The sequence below is a fragment of the Sarcophilus harrisii genome, chromosome 3 (assembly GCF_902635505.1).
Source record: "Sarcophilus harrisii chromosome 3, mSarHar1.11, whole genome shotgun sequence".
NCBI classification, from domain to species: domain Eukaryota; kingdom Metazoa; phylum Chordata; class Mammalia; order Dasyuromorphia; family Dasyuridae; genus Sarcophilus; species Sarcophilus harrisii.
This window is the reverse complement of record NC_045428.1, coordinates 487,126,798-487,145,908: the sequence shown is the minus strand read 5'-3', so window position 1 is coordinate 487,145,908 and position 19,111 is coordinate 487,126,798. Positions and strand designations below refer to the sequence as shown.

The window sequence follows — 19,111 nt, the reverse complement described above, 5'->3', positions numbered from 1 at the left end:
GTCAGCTTATGTGACTTTTTCTAGATCTTTTCAGCATCATATTATAAAGTGAAAGACAGATAGCAGAGTGATACAAAGTTGAGGTATGGCAATGCTTCAGGGGAGGACATAGAAGCAAGGGAATCCAGAGAAGAGTTTAGAACTGAATTAGTTAATTAAAGGGTTGGTACTGGTTAGGTGAAGCCAGCTATCAGCTGTGGTAATGTCTGGCACATAGTAAATGGGGAAAGCTAGATAAAGTAGTAGATAGAGCTCCAGGCTTGAAGTCAGGAAGACTCATCTTCATGAGTTCAAATCTGGCCTCAGACACTTACTAGCTGTGTAATCCTGGGCAAGTCACTTAAGTTCATTTAACTTTGCCTCAGTTTCTTCATCTATAGAGAGGGAAATGGACAATCACTCTAGTATCTTTGCAAAGAAAACCCCAAATGGGGTGAATCCTCAAGAACTCTTATTGATTGACTAGATAATCAAGTATTTTGGAACTAGACTGAGATAATCTCATTTTAAGGCCACATCCCTCAGACTTTTTGCCATATAAGTAGTCTTATATGTAATCAGAATAAAACTTGAATATAATGGATGGCATATATAAATACTTAGGAATGCATATTGCTGGATTTAGGATTTCCAGCTTTGACATTCATTACTAATATTTCTATTCTGAATTCCGGTATCACAGAACAGATTTCGGTAAGATGATTCCATTTATACAGCAAACATATCTGGAGTTCAGTATTACTGACATCCAATTATTTTTAATAATAATGTTATATCATATCTAAATCCAGAATCAAGTTATCTTCTCACTATGAATTAGCACAAGATCACAAGAATGCTTAGTAATTTAGCCAAGATCTAAACAAGTTAATCATAATGAATCAGCTCAATCAGAAGTATCAAACATACTATTTGATTTTGGGCTGTAACACTACCAGATGTGTCCCAAGTCAATTAAAATGTAATTAGGAAATATTTAACAAAATGAATAAAAACACAAGAGAACATAGGTAATGTTAATATGTGGTTTTCTATGTCAATATGTAGCCCATAGAATCCTTATGCTTGATTTAATAGTCTTATCCCTATTTGAATTTGACACCATTGAGCTAAATGATTTAGATGCTATCCTATAATTATCAGGGCTTTTTCTATTTGGATAGATTTATATCATAAGAGAAATTGTGAGATAAACAAGAGGGTATTCAGCAATTTGCATCATGACAGTGAATAAATAATAAATGCCATTGTATTTAGGTGACATGGTAGTGACAGAGCATTTGGGATATAGTGGATAGAATACTGGACTTGAAATTAGGAGACTGATTTTAATTCTACCTCAAACATTCATTAGTTCTGTTTGACTTTGGGTGAATAACTTAGTCTTTCAGAGCTTCCTTTTCTCCATCTGTAAAATGGAGATAATAATGATTACAAGATCTGTTTTATAGTATGTGGTAGGAAAGTACTTTGTTAATGATAATATACTATATTATACAAGTTATTATGAGAAGAATTCTTTTGAATGATACTTTAAAAATGATATTGTTTTTAGTTTGAGGTATTTGCAACTTAATGAGGAGTTGGAATACAAATGTGATGGATATATAAAAATATTTCCAGAAATGACATGAAAAGTAACAAAGTTAAACACTGGGGAAACTCTATATATTACACATTAATGCTATGATGATAATGATTAATGTAGTGATTACAAACAAGTGTTAATCACTGAGAAAATTTTAAGATCATAGAGTTGGAGCTGGAAGAGCCCATAAAAATCATTTCGTCAAAAGCCTTCTTTCTGAATATTCCTAAACTGAGACTCAGAGACATTAAGCAACTTGTTCAGAGTTAGAAAGGTAGTAAATGACTCAGTGGGGATTCAAACTTAGTTTTCTAACTACACATAAAGCATGCTTTTCCACTGAGAGAAGTTGCTTCTCCTCGAGAAGATTTCATGATAAGGGCATATTTTAAAACAATTAAAAAGGAGAGGGATATGAATTGGTAGAATGTAGTATTTCAGGTAAGACATATCAGGTAAGGGGGGGTATAACCAAGCTATACAAGGGATATAAGAAGATATAAAATTTTAATTAATTTAAAATTAAAAAAATTAAAAAGTAAAACAAATCCCTCACAAATAATGAGTATTAGGTAGAGTAAATTGTCACATTAATCATGTCCAAAAATATATATCTCTTTCTGAATTTTAAGTTCCTCACTTCTCTTTCAGGAGATAAGTAAGGTATTTTATCTTCATTATTTTATAATCATTAACTTCAAAATTATTTTTCTCTACAATGTTACCATTGCATAAATTATTCTATTTCTGTTTACTTCACTTTGCATTAGTTCATAAAGATCATCACAGTTTCTTCTGAAACTTACTATTTGTCTTAGGACAAAATAATATGCACATATATACAATGTATTTAGCCATTCTCCAGTAGGAACACTTTCCCCCTTAGTTCCAATTTTGGGCCACCATAAAGAACTTCTGTCTTTGTACCTACTGATCATCCTCCTCCATCCCTTTAAGTCTTTGTAATCTGGGGCTAATAGTGTTATGGCTGGAGCAAAGTGTATAAAGAAGTTGCCAAATTTATGATCATAATGCCAAAATGGCTGAACCAATTCACAGCTCCCCCAGTAGCATTCTCCTGTACTTATTTTCCCATGGCCTCTTCAATATTTTTTGTTCTTTTCTTTTGCCATTGTCAGCTTGATAATTGTAAACTAGAAGTTTAATTTACTTCAATTTGCTTTAACTTTCATTTCTCTAATTACTAGAAATCTAGAGCATTTTTTCATGACTGTTGATTGCTTGAATTTCATCCTTGCCTTTTCATATCCTTTGACCATTTATATATTGTGGAGTAATTCAATCTTACAAATTTGAATTAGTTCCTTATATTTCAGAAATGAAACTTTTGTTAGAGAAATTTGCTACTAAGTTTGTTTTTTCAGTCACTTATTTTCCCTTTTTTATTTACTATGTTAAATATATTTGCAAAAAATTTTAAATTATATATAATTAAGATTATTCATTTTATCTTCTGTGATTGTCATTTATTTAGTCATGAACTCCCCCTATCCATAGTTCCACAAGGTAATTTCTTTCTTGTTCCTCTAATTTGTTTATGATATGACCATTTATATCTAGATGAATAAATTTGGAATTTATATTGGTGTGTGGTGAGTTGTCTAACTTTCTTCCAGAAAGATGTCTAATTTTCCTAGTAGTTTAAAAAAAATCAGAGTAATTCCTTCTCCATAGTAACAGTGGTCTTTGGGTTTATCAAAGACTATGCTACTGTATCTGTTTGCTTTTGTATGTTATATACCCAAGCTGCTCCATGGATATCTCTTCCTTCTCTCCTCCTTCTCCTCTCCCTCCTTACCTCTCTCCCTTGCTCTTTCTCTTTCTTCTTTCTAAACACTTGCTTATCCCTCTCATCCCTTTCTCCTTATATTTCCCTTTTGAACTTAACATATTTCTATGTCAAAATCTCTCTATGTGAATTTAATTCAGATGAAATTGAAATTCATGGGATGTCTATTCTCCCACCATTTCCTCTAGAATATAGTGTTCATTTTATATACCTCTATTACATGAATGTGATTTCTCTTTCCTTCTTCCCCCTTTTCCCACCCCTCCTCCCCCAATATGGTTCCTTATCTTGCCTATTCCTAAGATCACTTAAACTGAATAAAATGACCTATGGACCCTCTGCTATTTTAAAACTTTTTCCTATGATCTTTAAAAATATTAGTGTTCTGATAAATTGTGTTTCTTATTCCCCTTTTAGTCATCATATTAATAACATTTAGTATGTGTCAGGTATTGTGCCAAGTGACTAAGAATGTAAATATAAACATAAAGACAGTTCTTGATCTTAATAAACTTATGTTCTAAGGTAGGATAGATAACATATATGAAAGGAAGCTAAAAAACAAGGCAGAGATGGGGGGCGGGGAGGAGAAGACACCAGTTGAAGGACATGATGAGAAAATCTGGAAAACAGAGGTGAATAAAGATATGGCTGAAAAAACCTCTTTTCTTAAGATGGAGGTTCTGGGAAGAGCCAGACAAGGGGGGAGAGAGAAAGAGAGAGAGAGAGAGAGAGAGAGAGAGAGAGAGAGAGAGAGAGAGACACTAAAAGATATACTCCCAATGTGAAAAGGCCAGGGGTGAGATGAATTTTTATAATAAAGAGGCTGCATGGTAGAGAAAATCTGGACAATCAAAAGTAGAATCCAGAGAGGAATAAAAATAGGGTTAGCCTGGGTTTTTTCTTTAAAATTCCACATTTAAGCAATATATCTCCACATAATACCTTTTACATCTTTATATTTATTTATGTGTTTCTCTTGGTGCATACATTTCTATTTCCAAACCCTGTCCCAGTTTTCATCAGGAATTCATAGAAAACCCTTATTCCATTAAATATTGGTGATAGAAATAGCTTACTATGTTGAATAGAGGCCTGAGTATGGAGTCAGGGAATGGGTAAGACATTCTACTTCTATGTGACTCAACTATTTAGAACTTGTCTAGCAAAGCACATATAGGTGCTATATTGATAGGAATTCCCTTGTTAAAAGTTTTCCAAGCTGATGAATATTAATACTATCCCAATAGTTTAACAGTGACACATCTGTATGTTTATTATATTGTTTATTTTAACCATTAGGCATAGATCTACTGTTGTTGCAGATAGGGTACTGAACCTCCAGTCAGGAAGATCTGAGTTCAAATTCAGCCGCAGTTACCAGCTGTGAAAGGCTGGACAAGTCACTTAAACTTCAATCTCAGTTTCCTCATCTATAAGATGGGGCAATAATACCTACTGCACAGTTACAGTGAGGAAGAAATGAGATGATATTTGTAAAACATCTTACATATAAAAATAGTTATATAAAGGCTAGCTATTTTAATATTATGATTATGTATGTATTGAGATTGGTAGGAAAAGAAAGAATAGGATATCTCACATCAAAAGCATGCTGCAATTTAAGACTGCATTTAAAAGTTAAATTGAGACTTACATTAAATCTTGGATTACTTGTTTGCCTGGATCGTTTTTCTGCTAGCAGATCCTTGACTGTGTGCTTCACTCTGACACCTTGATAAACTCTCTTGCTGTAGTCTCCTGGGACTTAAGAAAAATAGTTCTGAGTTAAAATCAAATGAAATTAAGGAAAATGAAGTTGCCCTTTGGACAGCTCAAAATGAGAATGCTAATTCTCAGTAGAATAATAGCTAGCCATAGCTCATATTTCAGTCATAAGATATCAAGAGTTGGATCTGTTCTGTTATTATGTTATAAGCTATAGAAATAAGAATATTACTGGTCGATAAAAGTTATAGAAATAAGAATATTATTATTCTTATCTAATGGAGTAGTTCTTATCTAAGAGATGGGCCAATGAAAGAGGTGTTAAATTAATTGTAATAGTTTCAGCTAATATACAATGTAACTTTATTGCCTGGTAGAATGTTATAAGATGTAAACTGTGCCCATATTCCATAGTATTCACTAACGGTCTTCAAACTTAAATTATAAGTGATATATGATGTATACAGATCAAATTCCATTATATTAAAAAGCTTGCCATAATAAGCAAGATTTCTATTATTTTACTTCAGTGACATTGTATTTTTAAATCCATTGATTCTGGACCCAGTCTTCTTTGCACAAGAAATTCTGTCTCCTACCTGTCCATTTTCTTCTAGTTTATTATTGCCTTGTGGTTCTTTTCTCCTACTCCTTATTTTCTGTTCTGCCTCAGTAATAATTGGATTGATTAGCCACAGTCAGACACAGTAACTTGTTTCTAACACAGTGATGTAATTTTGTTCCTCTTTGAGAACAAAGGACAATAACCACTAACCATCTCTGTAGAAGAATGCACTTACATACTATCCTTTCGGGTAGAGCACAATTCCTCATTTCCTGTGTTCCATAGCATGGGCTAGGAAAGGAAATTGGGGGGAGAAAGAGTAGTATTCTCTTGGAAGTTAATGGGTTTACTTGTGCTACTTGCCAGATTATGGCAGTTTGTAGGGGAGAAGGTGCTGAGTAAGCATGTTTGGGATTAGGAATCATCCTTTTTTGATGTTCATTGAGTTGAATGGCTATAGCTGAAATAGTTTAAGGTTTTTAAAAACTATATCATAAAACAGCAGTCATCAAAACCATTTGGTAATGGCTAAGAAATAGTCGATCAGTGAAATAGGTTAGGTTCACAACACACCATAGTCAATAACTATAGTAATCTAGTGTTTGATAAACCCAAAGACTACAACTTCTGGAATAAGAACTCACTATTTGACAAAAAAAAAATGCTGGAAAAATTGGAAAACAGTGTGGCTGTAATTAGGTATTAACCAATATCCAATACCCTATACCAAAAGAAGGTCAAAATGATTTAGATATAAAGAGTGATACTATAAACAAACTAGAAGAACAAAGGATAGTCTACCTCTCAGATCTGCGGAAAAGAAAAGAATTTATGGCCAAAGAAGAACCAGAGTATATTATGAAATACAAAAAGAATAATTTTGATTATATTAAGTTAAGAAGTTTTTGACAAACAAAACCAATGCACACAAAATTAGAAGGAAAGCAGAAAACTGGATTTTGATAAAGGTCTCATTTCTAAATTATACAGAGAATTGACTCAAATTCATAAGAATATAAGCCATTCTCTAACTGACAAATGTTCAAAGGATATGAATAGGTAATTTTTAGATGAAGAAATTAAAACCATTTCTAGTCATATAAAAATGCTCTAAATCTAATCAAAAGTGATCAGAGAAATGCAAATTAAGACAACTCTGAGGTAAGACACACCTTTCAGATTGGCTAAGATGATTGGAAAAGATAATGATAAATGTTGGAAGGGATATAGGAAAACTAGGACACTAATACATTGTTGGTGGAATTATAAACTTATCCAATCATTCTGAAGAACAGTTTGGAACTATGACCAAAGGTGCTAACAAACTATGCATACCCTTTGAACCAGCAGTATCTCTATAGGACCTACATCCCAAAGAGATTAAAAAAAAAGGGAAAAGGACCCACTCGTGCAAAAATATCTCTCTTTTTGTAGAAAGAAGGAATTGGAAATTGAGTGAATGCCTATCAGTTTGAGAGTGGTTGAATAAGTCATGGTATATGAATGTTATGGAATATTATTGTTGTATAAGAAACTATCAGTAGGATGATTTCAGAGAGGCCTGGAGAGACTTAAATAAACTGATCCTAAGTAAAGAGAGTAGAATCAGGAGATCATTGTATACAGCAATATTAAGATTATATAATGATCAATTCTGATGGATGTGGCTCTTTTCAACAATGAGATGATTCAGGCCAGTTCCAATGGTCTTGTGATGAAGAGAGCCATCTGCACCCAAAGAGAGGACCATGGGGACTGAGTGTGGCTCATGACATAGTACTTCTACTCTTTTTGTTGTTTTTTGTTTGCATTTTGTTTTCTTTCTAATTTTTTTTCTTTTTGATCTGATTTTTTTTTTTTTGTGCAGCATGATAATTGTGGAAATATGTATAGAATAATTGCACATGTTTAACTTGTATTGGATTATTTGCCATCTCTGGGAGGAGATGGGAGAAAGTGAGGGAAAAAAATTTGGAACACAAGGTATATTTACATTATGATAGCCATTTTTGGCAATTAAAAGTAGCTGAAATAATATTAACTATCTTAAATTATTAACTTAACTTAACTATATATAAAAAACTATATATAACTAATAATATATAACTATATATTATATTATATATTAATTATTATATATTAAAATTATATTAATTATATTAATATATAATTATATATGATATATAATTATATATGATATATAATTATATATTATATTAATATACATAAATATTATATATGAATTAATATATACTGATATTTAATATTAAGTATTAATAAATTAAATTAATTTAATTAATAATTTTTATTTAAATTTATTTTATTTAAATAAATTAATTAAATTATTTAATTTAAATAAATAAATAAAATATATACGATACAAATTAAATAAATATATAATTAATATATTATGTATTATTATATATAATATAATATATAATTAATTATAATTAATATAATTATTATATATTAATAATATAATTATAATATATAATATAATATTAACTATATATATATAACTATATATATTAACTATAGTTAATTTAACTTAACTATAAGTTAATCTTAAGATATATAACTATCAATAGAATCACTGAGATAGAACTAGAAAGAACTTTAGCAATCAATTAGTGGAGACCTCTTAAATAGCACATTAAAAATATCAAATGTTTTCCTCACAACTTAATGAAGTAGAGAGTATAAACATTTCTACTATAAGAAGCAATGAGACACAAAGGATAGAGTACTGGTTTTTTTTTTTGGTAAGCAAAATCTGAGTTTGAATACTACTTCCAATACCAAATAATTGTGTGATCATGGGAAAGTCAAGTAATATCTCTCAATATCAGTTTCTTCATTTGATGGGGATTAGTTAAAAGATTGCTGTGAAGATCAAATGAGATCCTATATGTGAGGTACTTTGAAAACCTTTAAGTAATCATAAATTTTAGCTATTATCCAAATCCCTATTTGATTAGGGAGGGTGAGTTACAGTGCCACTAAAGTGGTGCAAGTGGTGCAACTGGGACTTGTACCTAGGTCTTCTAATTCCTTCTAAAAAAAGGCCAGTGGCTCAAGATATAGTGATTTATAAATAAAATGAAGTCCAAAATAGTTAGATATTCTAATTATGATCATTCCATTTTACATATTCTGAACCATGTAGTCCACAAGAGAGTTTAATGACAGAAATGTTTTCTTGGCACTATTTTAGGTAATTAGGTCAAGTTGTTAAAAAGTATGCTGATGAGACCAGTATTATGGACTCAAGACTTTTGCAAACTCTCTAGCTTTACTCCCATCCTAGTCATAGATTTTATCTATAATTGCTAATGGCCATTTTGTAAATAAATGTATACTTTTAGTCACAAGGTAATCCTGGTAAGCTAGTGTAGATAGATGACTACAAACCATTTCTGAAAAATGATATCAATGATAAATGCTCTGATGATGACACAGTATTTTCTTACTCTATATTTAACATACATTATTGACAAAATCATACAAACATAGCTAGATAGTTTAGGGGATAGGTGGAATGCTGGATTTGGAGATAGGAGAACTTAAGTTCAAATCCAGCCTCAGATATTTCCTAGCTATGTGACTCAGGATTTAATTATGGTAAAGGGGCTAACAACAAGGTATTAAAGTGACCACACCCAGTCATCCTCTAATGAGGTATAGATAATCCTTTAAATTAATAAAAAACAATGAATTTATTTGTAAAATGGAAGTAATAACCATATTACATATCTCAAGGAACCATCCTAAAGAATTTTCTAAACTGTAAAATACTATATAGATGAGATATCAATATTATTACTTATTAATGATATTACCTAAATAATGATAAAAATTTGACTATAAATTTAACTGAATCCATTACAAAAACAATGCAGGCAAAAATGGATAAAAGTGAAAATCATGAAGACCAAAATTGTAGCCTAATGAGATCTTTTTTGATCCTGAATTCAAAATCTACCATGCTAGATATTCCTCTTATTTTTGAGATATGTGAATTTGTTGAGTATGCTATCTACATTTTTTTTTCAAGTCAAACAATAATAATTATAATAGTTAGTATTTATATAGCAATCTATATCCATATATAAATCTCTCTCTCTTCTCTTTCTCTCTTTCTCTGTTCTTTCTCTCCTCTCTCTCTTTCTCTGTTCTTTCTCTTCTCTTTCTCTCTCTTTTTCTGTTCTCTCTTCCCCTGTTCTCTCTTTTCTCTCTCTCCCTTCTTTCTCTGTTCTCGCTCTCCCCTCTTTCTCTGTTCTCTCTCTCTCTCTCTCCTCTTTTCTCTCTCTCTATTCTCTTTCTCTCTCTTTCTGTCTGTCTCTCCTTTCTTCTCTCTCTTTCTCTCTCTCTATCTGTCTCTCCTCTCTTCTCTCTCTATCTTTGTCTGTCTCTCCTTTCTCTCTGTCTCTTCCTTTTTTCTCTGTTCTCTCTCTCTATTCTCTCTCTCTCTCTCTCCCCCTCCTCTCTTTCTCTCTCTCCTCTTTTTCTCCTTTCTCTCTCTCTCTCTCTCCATATATATTTTATATTTATATCAATCACTGTTCTATTCTCACAATACAGCTGGGAGGTAGGTGCTATTATTATCCCCATTTTACAGAAGAGGCAAATAAAAATTAAGTGATTTTCCCAGGACCACATAGTTAGTAAATGACTGAGTCTGGATTTGATCTCAGGTTTTCCTGACTCTCTACTGACTCTTTCCTCACTCTACTATCTATTTTCCCTCAATTCTCTATCTACTTTACCATATTGATGAAAGCTTTCCATGTTTTTTCTGAGCTAATTTTCCCCTTAGCACTTTAATTTTTTACTTACTCATTTCTGAATTTTTTGAAATCTTCTTACCAGAAATAAAGGATGCATGTTGGATTATTTTCATCTCTCTTTACCTTATTACAACCATTAGTATGCAATGCTCTTTCTACCTCAAAGTTCCTATCATCTTTCATGCTGTGACCAGTTCTTACTTGTGACTGGGAATTAAGTTTCTCTCATGTTTTCTCTACCTCTTTGAAGGATAGATTTATTATTTTATATTTATGAATTCATATGAACTTATGAACATATGAATTTATCATAGGGAGACAGATTTTGGCAAGCAATAATCTTAACTGTTCTTGTTTTGACAGAACTCTGGGAGGCCTCCAAGAGATCCCTGGATAATTGAAATCCTATGTCACATATAGTGTGCCTCTCTGCATGGATCTAATATAACCTGAATTTATCTCATTATGTCCAGGCAATCTATTGTATGCTCCAGTGACAATATTCTTTTAATTTCTGTTTCTTTTACCTTTACTCAAATTCTCTCTGCCATATTTCCTATGTCTAATTCCTGGATTTTTTCACATGAGAATACCTCCTTATCCTCTTGCTTTTATATAAGATATATCTTTCCAAAGCCATATTCCAACATTAGGTTTCACCCACCCAATATCTCAGTGATAATTAAGATCTCCAATCCTTGTAATCTAGTCTCTATATTTTAGATGTAAATAGTGCTCACAGTATCCTCATCCCTTCTCTAATTGACCTCAATCCTTCAAGGGTCATTTCCATCTGATTTGTCCATTTCATTAGGCATTCTATTTGTACCTTCCTCAAATCATTCCTATATTACTAAAGAATTTCATTAAATTCTTGATTTTTTCAAACATTTTTCCACTTCCTCATTTTAATTGAAATAAGTCTCCTTCCTGAGAATATCATATCCCTTTCAATATAAATGCCCCATAGTCAGAACTAGATCTTGAGTGAGATGTGACAGCTAAAAATATAGATTTGAGGAAATGTTCTGCTTGAGGCAATAAGTGAAACTATGAGTTTAGATGGGTTTTCCAAGGAAGCAGAAGAACTAAAGTCCAAGGAGGGAATTCACTGAACAAGATAATCTAGAGGAAGAAAAGTGTTGCTAAAGAATATGGAAGAAAAATAGTTAGATGAGACCAGAATGATATAGAGGTCAAGTAAGAAGGGAATTTTGGGAAATAGGGTGTCAAATGACTGGAAACTCAAGGAAAATGAAGTCAGAGGAGAAATTCCTTTAATTTAACAAGAAACAGATAAAGGAATAACTTTGTAGAATACTGGAGACAGAAACCTAATCATAAAGAACTAAGGAAAGAATAGTTGATGAGAAACAAGAATAGGGTGGTGAACTAGTGAAGAAGTAAAATATTAAGTGAATATTAAGAAAATGTACTAAGTATACTTACAATAGTTACACAAGATAAATTAAGGTAGTGACTCAACAATGAAATGTAGTCCAAATTGTTCTTAGGGGTTGACCAACCAATTATTTAACATTTATTAAACATCTATTATGTACTAGGTACTATGCTGAATCCCGGGGATACAAAAAAAAAAAGGCAAAAGACAGTTCCTGCCCTCATGGAATTTACGATCTAGTGAGATAAACCATAAGAAAACAAATATATACAAAGTGAGCTTATATAGGATAAATAGGGAATGATTAAAAGAAGAAAGGTATTGGAATAAAGAAGAGTTAAGGAAAGGTTCCTGTAGAAGGTGGATTTTAATTAGGCTTAAAGAAAGCCAGGGAGGTCAGCAGTTGGAGAGGAGAAAGGAAAGCATTCCAGGCTTGGAGAATGGCCAGGAAAAAAATACCTAAAGTTGAGAGATTGAGTGTCTTCTTCATGAAACTGCAAGAAGGTGAATTGAAGATTACATCTTGAGGAGTTAGGTATAAGAAGACTGAAAAGTAAGAGAGGGCAAGGGTCATGAGGGACACTGAATGCCAAACAGCATTTTCCATTTGCTCCAGGAGGCAAAAGAAAGCCATTGGAGTTTATTGAATAGAGAGTAATGACAAGATTAGACTTGAGCTTTAGAAAAGTCACTTTGTTGGCTGAATGGAGGATGGATGGGAGTGGTGAGAATATTGAAGCAGGCAGACCCAACAGCAAACGTGAAATCTGGAAGGCTTATTATATCTAGGTAGTAGTGTCAGAGGAGAGAAGAAGGTATGTATTTGGGAAATATTGCAGCGGTGAAATCAACAATGGCTTGGATATGCGATGAGATGAGTGAGAGGAGGCTGGAGTGTATGAAAGAGAGAAGAATCCAGGAAGACTCCCTAATTGAGAGCATGAGGAACTAGGAGGATAGTATTGCCCTTTACAGTCTGCCCTCTATAGGTAGGGCAGGAATGGGGTTTAGGACGAAAAATGTATTCTGTTTTGGACATATTGAGTTAAAAATGACTATTTGGACATATAGTTTGAGATGACTGAAAAGTAGTTGCAGATGGGAGAAGTCAGCAGAGAGGATGGGATAGGAAAAATAGGTTTGAGAGTCATCAATATAGAGATGGTAATTAAATCCATGGCAGCTATTAAGATCACAAAGTTAAACAGTATAGAGAGAGAGGAGAAGAGAGCTTAGGATAGAAACCTAAGGAACACCTATACTATAGTTAAAGAGTGTGATCTGAAAGGAGATCCAGCAAAAGATACAGAGAAGAATTGATCAGATAGATAGGGGGAAAACGAGAGAGATGCTGACAACTTAGAGAGAATAGAGTAACAAAGAGGAGGGAGTGATTGATAATGTCAAAGGCTACAGAGAGGTCAAGGAGAATATGGACTGAGGAAAGGCCACAGGATTTGACAGCTAAAGGGTTATTTGTAACTTTGATGGGACATTCCTGTCAGAACATTCCCCTGACTTCTAAAGCTCCTTAGTCTTTTTCTGAGGGGGAATGAAGAGAGAGTATTATGCATTTTGATAATTTTTGAATTATGGCAGAGATATTACTTTTGAATGGGGCACATTTTGTTTGGGCATTATGTCTATTTAAAGAACCCACACCTGCAGAGATCAGGGGTGAGCTTAAGAGTTTTTATTCAAATATTCGAGATACATGCTTACATTCAGATCAGTTGTTGAGAAAACAAAGACATGTTTCCGGACAGAAAGCACAAGCAAATTTATTAAGAAGAATAAAATGATCCTTTAACATTGAGTTTTGTTCTTTATAATATTGTGATGACATGTGTTTGACAAATAACCTATGATGAATCTATGTTTTCTTTTCTGAAACATCTTTACTATCACATAAAATATGGCCCATAATGCATGAACTGACCTTTCTCTTTAGTACACTGTTGTTGGAAATCCTATCAAATACTATAGGTAATCAAAATTAGATTCATACATTCTTAATGATTTAATTTTAAAAATAAACAAAAAGTACCGAAAAAGCAAGTTTAGATTTTAAAAGCTATAGACTTTTCATATAGTTGGTGAAAATTAAATTGTTTCTCCCTTTTTTATTTAAAAGACATTGTCAGAAGCCTCTTGAATGTTACAACTTTCATCTCTGTGCTAAATTTTATGGCTATTGCCTCTGTGTACAATTTCTCTAAGAAGTTGCTTCTTCAAAGCAGTAAGGTAGTACAATTCTAATTTCTAAACACCTTAAAAAGGAACATGTTTGTATTTTGAATTGCAAGAGAAAACAAAAGATACAATTAGATAATTAGATCAAGTTTTTCTGTATTTAATCCTTCTCAATGTGTAAGTGCTTTTGTTTAAAATAAGTCAGAACAACATTGATTGATGGATTGCTCAGTGTAATTTAGAACATTTCCTACAAGTTTTCCATTCTTAGCTTTTTAGAGCCAGGCTAAGAATGTAGTCCTAAATTCAAACTGCAAATGGAAGAATAGGGCTTCTGTTCAACACCTGGCCCTGAGTATTCAGGCTAACTTGGAATCAGGAAGATGTGAATTCTGACATTTGCGAACTGTGACCATGGGCAAGTGCCTTAGCTTCTCTGGGATTCATCTTCCTTATATATAAAATGGGACTAATAATGTCTACAGTATTTGCCTTAGATATTTTTATAACACTCAAATGAAATATGAAATTATATATATATAATTTATATATATAATGTATAAATATAAATATAATGTATTTTATGGGAAGACAAAGAAAGGAACTAGTATTTATTAAGCACTTACTATATGCCAGACACTAAGCTAAGTGCTTTACAAATATTATCTCATTTGAGCCTCATAATAATCCTGGGAAGTAGGGTGCTATTTTTTATTTTACAGATGAGGAAACTGAGTCAGAGTTTATGTGACATCCCTGGGGTTACATCTCTAGTAAATTTCTGAGGCTACATATGAACTCAAGTCTTCCTGGTTCTACACTCAGGGTTCTATCCACAACGTTGTTTCCCAGCCGCATTATACAAGCCTTTTTTTCCCCTTCTTTTATTACTGTTATAATCATCATCATCATCATTATTAATACTTTTTTCAAATTATATGAGGGATATGAATCAACAAATAAGAATTGAATTTCTATTGGGAGTCTAGCACTGTACTAGGGACTACAATAGTACAAAAAACATAAACCTCAGTTTCTGTTAGAAGTATCATATATACTGGTGTTTATTATAGAATGAAAATTAGTCAATTAACAATCATTGAACAATCATTCAGTTAAGTTGGATTAGGTTTTATTCTGAGATGAATCTAATATATGAATTGAAATTCCCTCTAAGTAAACTTGAATACATCCATAGGCTTTGAATTCATAGAATGGAGAATAATGTAGGATTTTTTTTTTTCAGTTCTAATCTCAAATGAGATATTTTCTTATCTAGTAGTTTCTCATAAATATGGACTAAATATGGTCTTACTCAAGGGTAAACTTGAAGTAAGCTAATTTTCAATCCCATCACTTAAATTTTACTATTCTCAAAAAATATTAAAAGTTCAATCTTATGTCACAAAAGAAAATCATTCTGGTAAATTTCTATTTTAGACTAAATAAATACCTAATTGTATTTAGAGAAAGTCATTTTTACAGATAGTCATAGAATGCTACTAAAATTGTAATATTACAAAGTTGTCTAAATGGCTATTCTTTTTAGATGACAGAAATCACCGTATTTCCTCTTTTTCTTTATTCTACATTGTATGTATATAGTGGCCAAAAGGTATAAACATTTTAAAAGTTTCTTTTTTAATAATGAATTTTACTTACCACTTTCCATTTTGGGTGATGCTGATGATTTTCTTTCTTAGCAGTAATGCAAGATTCCTGAATGACCTGCATGCACTCGTTAGTGGGCAATGAAGAGTCCTCAAACTAAAGGCAAATTCCAGACTGATCCCAATGGAAAAAACTTTTTGACAAGGTCTTGATTCTTCTGATGTGACTTGTTTTAGATTTGATTAAATGCAAATCTTTTGGTATGTTTCTCTACAATTTGCATCCTCAGTATAGATTACAGTCAGAGGCATATTTTCCTCTGTAAGACGATGTTTCACAGAGCAAAGAATGGTTTCATTTAGACACAAAAATCATTAACAGTTCATTAAAAAACCCCAAAATTCCATAACTTCTTGTACCAAAAAAACCCTCAGATCTGTGTGACATGACATTTACTATCACCACCAAGGTTTGGTTTTGCAAAATGAAAAAGGGTAAAGAGGTCTATTTCATTCTAGGTGTAAATTACATTTTAGTTTAGCTGTCACTATGTGCATAGGTACTTCAAATAAAATCTAAAAACAAGATTTCTTGTGGGTATAGATGAGGTATGGATGATTAAGTTAATGACCAAATAGAATAGGATTGCAATTAATTATGTTATTTCCAGAAATATTTTTTTATTAAAACAATAAAGCATTAACAAACCAGGAATTATTATAAAACAAACAAAAAAACAGAGAGCTTCTTCTTGAAAGGAAGTGACCACTTCATTTCTGAATTTATGTTAGCGGAAAAGTCAGCTCTAAAGAGTCTAGAAGGCATCCTATGTTTTAAGAAAGTATCTAGTTGTAATTCATCAGGCCCAGATGAACTATATTCCAGGGCACTGAAAGAATTGGCAGATAATAATTGAGTCATTATGACTGATCTTCCATTGATCAAGGAGTACAAGAGAAGCACCAGAAGATTAGAGAAGGGGAAATGATTTCCCAATTTTTTTTAAGGGAAGAAGATAGAATCTAAACACTATAGGTTAGTGGATTTGATTTCAATTGCAGAAAAAAATTCTAAAATGTAATATTAAAACATCAAAAAAGAAAGAGGTGATAACAAAAAACCAAGGTAATTTCATCAAAAAAGGGTCACGTTTAAAGCATATCACTTCTGTTCTCACCCTCCTCACCAGCATTACTAACCTGATAGGTAAGAGAAATGCTATAGATATAATTTTTGCTAGATTTTAGCAAAGTGAAAGGAGCTGTCTAGTTGAATGCTCTAGGGTGTTCTTTAATATTTTTATCAGTGACTTGGCTTATGTGCAGAGGAAGGCCAGGAGAATGTTAAAGGGCCTTGAATTCTTATCATTCAAAGATAAGTTGAAAGAACAGGGTTTATTTAGTTTGGAGGAGGGAAAATTTAGGAGGAACAGAATGACTGTCTTCAAATATTTGGAGGTTGCCACATGGAAAAGAATTAGACCTATTTTGCTTGGCCCACGGGACCAGGCTTGGAACAATCTGTGGAAGCTTAAAAAGAAACAAATACAGACTTGATGTAAAGAAAACCTTTCTTAGCCATTAAATAACTATATGAAAGTAGAATGGGAAATCTCTCTATGGAAGTCTTCCAGAAATGACTTGGAGGACCATTAGTTGAAAACATAGAAGAAATTCTTCCTTAGATATTGGTTAAACTAGATGGCTATAGGGATTCAGAACTCTGAGATTCTGGAAGACTAGAAGAAATGAATGACTTAATACCTTTTTTTTTCTGCCCCCTAATCATCAACCTTTTGTTCCATCTCAACCATCTTCTAGTTCCCAGAACTAAGTAAAATACTCAAGGTAAATCTCCAGGTACACTATACAAGAATCTTGTTCTGAATTTCATTGCTTTAAGCTCTTTGGTATGTGCACAGTCTCCTTTTATTTAGCTTTTGATCTTTTTTTCTTAGAAGGTTAGGTATTTAACTGTGTGCATACTTGTTCAGACAAGGACCCTACCTACTTGTCTTTGTATAGGTGCTTAGATCTCTAGGATTTGCTTTTTTCTCTTTAGAAGCAGAAAGAGAAAAGAAAATGAAAAAGAAATTGTGACTGTTCTGGAAGAATATAAATAGAGCATTTATTAAGTGCTAATCTATCTTCTAGTTACTATGCTATATTCTGGGGATACAAATACAAGCTAGCAAGGCTATTTCTGATCTTAAGGAATTTACAGTTTAATGGGGGAGGACAGTACAAAAAGAAATTAGAAACGAGAGGGATATTTTCTGGATGGCTTAATTTGAACCTAGAGACCAGGAAGTATATTTTCATTGAATTTTTCTTTTCCAAATCAATTAAACCGTCATTTCTTAATGCTCTTACATTTTCCCTGGATTTCCTAACTCATCCTAGTTTTCTTGAAAGAGTAGTCGAATCCATCATTATTACTGTACCATATAAATCAGCATCATAGAATCATAGCATTATCATTATCAGGGATCTTAGAGGCTAACTTTTCCAACTATCTCATTTCACAGATGAATAATTTTGTTGAGTTGTTTCAGTAGTGAAAGACTCTTCGCGGCTCTCGTTTCTTGGCAAAGATAATGGATTGGTTTGCCATTTCCTAATCCGGCTCATTTTATAGATTAGGAAATCGAAGCAAAAAGGGTTTTTAAATGCTTGCGCAGGGTCACACAGCTATTTGATATCTTTAGTCATATTTGAATTCAGATCTGCCAGACTACGGTCCCGGCATTCTACCCCCTATGAGTAGCTGAGGAGGAAACTGAAGTGCAAAGAATTTCAATGACTTGTTACAAAGTTGCACAAACAGTAAAGGATGAAGCCAGCATTCCATTCCAGCTCCTCAGATTCCAAATCTAGCTCAATTTCTGCTGTACCGCCATTATCATTAATAATTTACATGCGCCTAGTGCTTTATGATTTGCATATCACCAGAAGATTGGAAGAAATTAATGACCCGGAACCTTTCTTCCTAATGCTCAACTTGTAACAATCTCTGCTCAATCTCGCCCTCCTTTTAGCTCCCAGGGGAATCTTAGCTGGGGGCGCTGCCCACACAGTCACATTCCTATTTTAGACACGACAAATTGGAGGGGAACAATTTGGGAACACAGGACTGGAAGGAGGAGGAGGATTTGCTTTTAAATTGGGTTGGGGGGTGGTAAGGACAAATGACCGATGACGTAATCGCGCATCCATCTATCGCCGGAAGGCGGGCTGACAGGGAAAGCGCAACCGGAAGCTTCTTATGGAATTCTTCCGGCGCGTGTTGACGGAAGTCCTGGCAATCTGTGGGTCACAGTCCGCAGAAGTCGGCTTCGCTTTCGGCCGCCTTAGTGGTCCGGAGCCCTCGGGTTTGGGCCTAGCTCGGGAAGCAGCGTCCCTCTCCACTTTGTTGGGGAGCTGCTGGG

At 33.1% G+C, this 19,111-nt stretch overlaps 1 protein-coding gene across 1 annotated transcript in view; it reads right to left on the bottom strand.

Moving 5' to 3' along the window:
• The window catches only part of C3H11orf53 (chromosome 3 C11orf53 homolog), a 57,132-nt gene extending 38,549 nt beyond the window's left edge, over positions 1 to 18,583 (bottom strand). The window contains exons 1-4 of the mRNA XM_012545037.3: positions 18,578 to 18,583; positions 15,736 to 15,840; positions 5,931 to 5,982; positions 5,056 to 5,165 (exon numbers count right to left, since the gene is read on the bottom strand). Of these exons, the coding sequence (XP_012400491.3) occupies positions 5,056 to 5,165; positions 5,931 to 5,982; positions 15,736 to 15,840; positions 18,578 to 18,583 (273 nt within the window). The remainder of the gene's footprint in view (positions 1 to 5,055; positions 5,166 to 5,930; positions 5,983 to 15,735; positions 15,841 to 18,577) is intronic.
• Positions 18,584 to 19,111: the final 528 nt, after the last annotated feature.